This window comes from Phocoena phocoena, chromosome 14 (genome assembly GCF_963924675.1).
Source record: "Phocoena phocoena chromosome 14, mPhoPho1.1, whole genome shotgun sequence".
In the NCBI taxonomy this organism is placed as follows: domain Eukaryota; kingdom Metazoa; phylum Chordata; class Mammalia; order Artiodactyla; family Phocoenidae; genus Phocoena; species Phocoena phocoena.
The window spans coordinates 4,741,353-4,748,339 of NC_089232.1; the positions used below are offsets into that span (position 1 = coordinate 4,741,353).

Consider the following 6,987-nt stretch of genomic DNA (forward strand, 5'->3'; position numbering starts at 1 on the left):
GGGTGGAGGTGGCTTCCTCTTTCTTGCGGGATCTTCCGTGCCCACCAGAACCACAAATGTCACCCTAAAATGACATCTCAACAGGGTCCACATGTCCTGGGGTGACACAGTTATAACTGGCAGAATCCTGATGACCCATGGAACATGACAGCATTTAAAATCATCTACAGTAGTCATGATTCCGTTTGTTTTATAATAGCTTGCAAATCGGAGGTTAAAGTTGAATTCAAACAAGAAAAATCCCAAGCACCCCCTCGGGCAGAGACTAAAAGACCCTATCTGACTGGTGGTCTGTTTCCTCGTCTCTCCCAACCACGTTGTGCCTTTGTGGGTTTATCCAAATTAATCTGGACTATACCCCACTTAGGGGTATAAACTGGGAGCTTACCTCTCCCTATGACTATGTGACAAACACATTAAATAATTTCTACATAGTGGTACATGGAGTGACAAGTTAAAGTATCAAAATTTTCTCCCCACCCTTCATTACACCGGATTAAATGCTACATCTAACCAATGGGGTGTCTTTATCTGGACATGCAAACAAGTGAGGAAATTGACAGGTGGTCAGGAAGGAAATGTTTGTAAAACTACTTTTCTGCCATCATTGCGCGCGCAGTGATACACGGAGGGAGTGGAAGCGAGATGCCTTTGCACCCGAGAGGAGGGGCACGTCCTCACGGACTCGTTTAACGCTGTCTGGACGTGCTGAGGATGGAAAGCACAGTGAATGTGGCGTGGCTTCGTTTTTGTCTTAATTCTCTACACACAATGTGTCCTCCTGTTGCCTACACCCAAGACGGATCTTTTCTCCACCTGCCTCCGGTTTATGAGATGGCCCACTCTGACTTGATGGATTCCCCTGGAGCCACACTCCGATACACTGTTCTCTAAGAATATGATTCAGCTTACGGCTGTGAACAGCAAACTCAGGTGACCCAAGTCTCAGAAACAGGCCTTACTTGGATTTTTCCTCCTTAGTCTTACGGTGTGCGTGATCAGGCCACGGAAATTCATGGCCAGACAGTCGTACTTCAGTGATAAATCCTCTTCTTTTACATCCGCTATTCTTAACACGGCGTTTAGGCAAGTCAGCTTGCTGCGAGAACTAGCAAGACAACCTGTTACTTTCAGTGCTTATTTTGCAATTGCGAACTGTGGGCGAAGGGAAGGGGATGCTTTAGCTGAGACTGCAAAATACCTTTGAGTTTGCTCTTGTAACACTTGCATTCTTGCTTCACCGAAGTTCTCAACGTCGCTTCCGTTAACCTGCCACAGGATGTCAGCCATGGTCTGAGAGCCTTTCCCAAAGCAAGCAGAGCACCTTAGGTCTGCTGGTTTTCCTAGGCGAGAAGGAAAGCGATTCGCCAATAAAAGTCAGTTCTGCGGAGAGGACTTCATTTAATTGCATGTGAGAAAAAGTCATTGAACGTCTAGTGTGTGTCATGAATTGATTCCCATTTCCTTTCCTCATCTTCAGCACCTTCCTCCTTCTCTGCCCTCGCTTTGCCACCTTCTCCATCTCCCATCGTTTTCATCACGCTCACAGTTCAGGCTGAAGCTCAGGCCCCTCTCCCCTCTCCCCTGCAGTGGAAACTATAGAGGCTTCACCAATGCCACGTTATAATCTAAGATTTCCCCTTACTATGCATTGCCATTGCTTTTCCTTTTTTTTTTTTTTCTAATTGGAGCAGAGTTGCTTTACAATGTTGTGTTAGTTTCTGCTGTACAGCAAAGTGAATCAGCCACATGTATATATGTATATCCCCTCTTCCTTGGATGTCTTCCACTCCTTTCTTCTCCTATGGAATTCCCTTCATCTCTCTGTAAGCTACCTTTGTCGGTAAAACCGTTTCACCGGAATCAGCCACGATCCCACTGCTTCATCGTCCAACAAGAGCCTCTCCACTCCCACTCCTATTAATTTGAGATTTCTTCCTTTCAGAACTAAAAGCTTAAGGGCTGATTCCTGCCTTGGGTTGGGTACTCAGCCATCCTTTACTGAGTTCTTCGTCCTTGTGTCAAGAATTAAGCATCTGAAGAGGGATGAGGAACTTAAGAGTCTCCAGGGAGGTGACAATGGTATAAGCAGACGATCAGAACACACGGTATTCTAGTGTTTTAACAGAAAGATAGACAAGTGGCATGGGAATACAGAGGGAGACATGAGGGCAGGGAGCAGGGCTGGTGCTGGTGGTCCTGGATCAGAGCCGGATGCTGGCTCTGATCGTGCTCCCTGGCAGGTAAGGAGGCGGGCAGGGGGATTTCACGGAGGAGGGGGTACTTGAGCTTCGTGTCGACGGATGGGAAGGAGGGCATTGGCGAAAGCAGGGAGGAACGTGGAAAACCCTGCAAAGCAGTAGAGCAGCTCTGAGGCAGTCAGCGTGGTTTTGCTTTACGTGCTAAGAACTTTGATTTTGACCCCATTCTCTCAGGGAACCAAGAAAAGCAGAGACGGACAGAGGCATACAATCTGGGTTCTCCTCCATCACCATTTATTCACGCCACATCCTTGGGTATGTCATTGAGCCTCTCTAAGCCTAGGCATCCACAAGCATAAAGTGGGGACGATATCTACCTCCTTGGACAGTTGGATAGAAGTGAGAGGGAAATGAGGTAGCACACATGAAAGCACCAAAATAAATAAATAAAATAGAGCCAAGTGCAGTACAAATGTAAGTGCTGTACGTTGCTGTGACCACATATTCCTAATATTAGCAAGGGCCCAAGGTGGGTGTTTCCAAATACGCATCTCATTTAATCCTCACGATCCGCTATGGTAATAGCCTGACCCCTGCTTGGGGAATTCAGAACAGGGGTCATATGGAAAGATTTTCCAGAGGAAACATTTACAGTATTCTTAAAGTTTTCTTACCAATTTCCACTTCCTTTGTTTCATTCTGTGGAGGGGCTATAATTACTGGAAGCAAAGAAAAGCTTTGCTTATCTGAAATCAAAGAGAATATAAATGTAAATATGTAAATATATGTAAATATTTAAATATAAATATGTAATTAATTAAATATAAATATGTAAAAATATAAATATGAGGCAAGCATTGGGTGGTCATCAATATAAAGCTTGTATTTTCATATTTCTGTCCTTTTTCACAGTGATGTTTCTGAGATCCATGGCAACAAATACACATGCATACACACACACACGCACACACACGCGAAACAAAAACATTCAAGCAATACGTTCTCTTACTACCTGTGATGTTTTTTGATATTTTCTATTCTCTTTTTATCATTAAAACAAATGCCATCCGGAGCATTATATTAATTGCATGACGTGGCAATTGTCAGAAACGACGATTCTATAGGAAAAAGCATAACGAACGCTACAGGGAAGAGTTCAAACGACTCCTGAAGTGATAAACACATAAGTCCACACTTCTGCTCACAGCTTTCCACCCGTGTGGCCCACCCTATCGGGAAGTTCAAATTCCTGTGGCACTGATGCCTAGACACGGTGAATGCACGGCTGCATTCCTGCACCCCTTGATTCTCATTTATTTCGGGATGGTGTGATTAAGGACCCCTGCAGGTTTTGATGTCGAACACTGAGAGGTACTAACACAAATGTGGTCCAGCGATGCTTACTTTACAGTGGTGGGGCACTGGAAAACTACAAACCAAAACTCTTCTCCAATACTGCTCTGCCCTGAGGAATCTGCCAGACATACAGGTCCTGCTTCATCTACACCCATAGATCAAGCTCTGCTAAGGAGACCCCAACTCTTTGTAGATTTAACAGGCTTGACTGTGAAGTCTCACCCCTGATGGACTTTTACAGAATTTAAAGTAATTTTGAAAAAAAAAGGTAGAATTAAATGACCTACTTAAGGTCCTGGATGATGATGAAAGCATTGCAAATCGAGATTGCAAATCAGCCAACAATATCTATGTATCTCTTTATAAAGCTTCTCACTCAACTTCTAACCGGCTAGTTATGTTAGAGATGATATAGATTTTCCTCTATTTACAGAACCTCTGACAACAAATTGCGAGACAAAGAGTTAATCTTGCTCTCCAAATAGTTGTACTGCCATTCAAAAAAATGTTAGGTTAGCATTCAGATCACATTATCTTTGAAAAATTAAGCCACAGAGGACAGAACAGATGTGGCTTTGGATTAGCAGCGTAATTTCCCTCCAAAATGTCTTAAATCTTGATAGTGCATTTAGAAAATCTCTTTGCGTCACATTAGGGAATACACATAAGATGAGTCAGGAGGAAGTTTGGGGAGGAGCATGAAGTACCGGCAAATCAACAAGGAGGACACAATTTGTGTCACGTTATCTTGTTTCAAGTATTGCATTTTGTTAAATTCAGTAGCTTACCAATAACTGTGAATGACCTGGTTGCAGTCACAGTATAATTGACTCCATTTTCATTGTGCATAAATTTACATGTATAATCACCAGCGTCCTTGCTGTTTGCATTGTCAATCAGCAAAAATGACTTGTGTGCTCGGTACCTGGGTCCTTGCAGAACTTCACAATTCTGAAATGAAAAGTTCCAGTCCACTTTCAGTAATTCTTTACTTCCACCTATTTTGATGGCGTAATTTTCATCTATTTCCTGCACGTTTCCTTTTACCTTAAACCACTCCACAGGTGCTGTCCAATTGTAGAGGTCAATTGTAGGACAATATATTTTGGAATTTCTTTCTGATCCAGATGTTGTTGAATATATCAGAAAGTCTGGAATATCACAACCTGGTTGTTTTTTATAAATGGTGACATTCACATATCCAGTCTTATTGGAGGTAGGACTATTAAAATAAATCAAACAATTTTTTAAAAAGATTATCACTTAGCATTATGAAATAACTTAACCCAGCTCTAACTTTTACTTAATATTGCTTTTCTTCCTAAAACAATTGACAGATAGTGGTTCTTCTTCTAAAATAATCATTAAAATCTAGAGTTTTAAATGCTTTTTGTTACATTTTAGGTAAAACGCAACCCCTACAGTAGCCTTTAAAATGATTCCCTCACCATTTCTGTATACACTGTATGTGCTGTAACACCGAGACCTGATATAATAAAGATAATTAGTATTTATTAAGAGTTTACTGTGTATCATTCATTTTATTCTCATAGCCATGCTTTGAAGTGGGTTCTACTATCACGTGTATTTTACAGATGAGGAAACAAGGATGGAGAAGTAACTTACCAGCAATGCACAGCTAACTAGTGACACACCGTGACTTTGAAACTAACGCTGAACCTAGGCACCTAACTGTACCCATCTTGCCTTTTGACTTAGTTCATCTGACATCTTGCACGTACCAAACAGGCACAAAATCACAAGAGTTGGCAATTTACATGTAGAGTGAGGGACTTGTGGGCCCCCAGTCTCAGGTAAACTTCTTGGGTTTGCCCCTCACGTGGGAGGCACAGATGACCCCCCTTTTACACCCATCATAAGCCTCCTGACACCCCACATCTAGGCTGCTGGTTTGTTCTGATTTGGAGCCCAACGTGAGCAACTGCTCTCAGTTTTCCTGGTCACTAGAAAAGCTAGGTCTTTTTTCTAATTGGGCTACAAGTTAGACCCTGTCATTATACATCCAGAGAGTTCACCATCACCTAAAGCCCAACCTGATGGTGTTCCTCAGGTGCTGTTTTATTCCAATCACTTTATAAATTCAACTTCTGCAGAGAGGTCTAGAAAGAGAAGAGAAGTGAGGCAGCTCAGACCATCAACTCTTAAAGACAAAGGAACAGGACTGGATAATACCTTCTGATAATGCAAGTATAAAATCCGGAATCACTGACTTTGGCTGGGAGAAACTTAAGACGTTCCCCTGAGGCAACTACACGACTTCTTCTCTGGGTGGTAATATGTTTGTTGGTTTTTGAGTAATACCAGACCACAGGGTACCGAGATTTTTCTTGTCTGGGACATCTCACAATTAAAGCCTCATTTTCCAGGCCCCAAGATGATTTGCCTGCAAATAAAAAATATGTATAAATATCATCCTGAAGTGATCATATAAAGAGGATTACAATTTCTGTATTCTAAATATCCCCTTCTAGGATTAAATTTAGAAACTGGTCACACTTTGAGAAAGAATAAGTAAATGATCTAAGATCTTTTGGGAAATATTCTAATGGATACACAGATTAGTGACTTAATTTGGAGCTAGATCCTTCACATTGCTCCAAAGGCAAGCATCCATGTCATCTACACAAAGTGTGTTGTCAGTCAACAAATGCTGTCAATACCTTCTACGTGCAGGCACCGTATTAAATTTTGATGTATTTGAATATGTAAAATTAAAATTATGCTATATTTTTATGGACACACACACACACACACACACACACACACATATATATGTCCTGATAGATTGGTGATGAAGAATGACTGCAAAGCATAAATGAATTTTCTAGGTTACCATTCAGCTAGGGCAATTGGAAGCAGGCAATTTAAAACTAGGCAAATGTTCTTGGAATTACTTAATGAAAAAAATTTTAAATGTCAGTTCAAAAGCAATACTTACTAAATGTAGCTGATGTGGAAGGTATGAGAATTGCTGGAATTACCAAGACCCAAAGTCTCATTCTCAGTTTCTCAATCTAGAGCAAGTGTTGGTAACCGATTCTCAAGATGATTCAAGTCAGATCTGTGACATACGATGGTGAGGCTCCCCTCTAGGTGGTTGATGGTATTCCCTACGATTTACAGTTGGAAAGAGTTGTCAGTATCTCTGACAGAAAGATACCAAAAAATAAGTCAGACAAAATCACAAGCAAAATATTTACAGCCATGATTTTTACTTGCTCAATACCGCCCAGGAAAATTATTCATGAACAGATCTTTAATATGTATAAATATGTACAGGAGCAGACTTCAGACATGCATCATTACATTTATTCCTACTGGACTTTTGGACCACGCAGGGCTTACGACAGCCATGCTATATCACCGTCTCGTGAGAATGTACCGAAGCTAAATTAAGAGGAAAGAAAAT

General features: G+C 41.4%; 1 protein-coding gene across 1 annotated transcript; it reads right to left on the bottom strand.

The window, feature by feature from the left end:
- Nucleotides 1-945: 945 nt before the first annotated feature.
- IL1RL1 (interleukin 1 receptor like 1) lies at nucleotides 946-6,577 on the bottom strand. Its single transcript, XM_065891262.1, has 7 exons — nucleotides 6,517-6,577; nucleotides 5,751-5,961; nucleotides 4,605-4,779; nucleotides 4,346-4,508; nucleotides 2,876-2,947; nucleotides 1,202-1,343; nucleotides 946-1,108 (listed from the first exon to the last, which is right to left on the bottom strand). The coding sequence occupies exons 1-7, from the start codon at nucleotides 6,575-6,577 to the stop codon at nucleotides 946-948; spliced, it is 987 nt and encodes a 328-aa protein (XP_065747334.1).
- Between the last annotated feature and the right edge of the window lie 410 nt (nucleotides 6,578-6,987).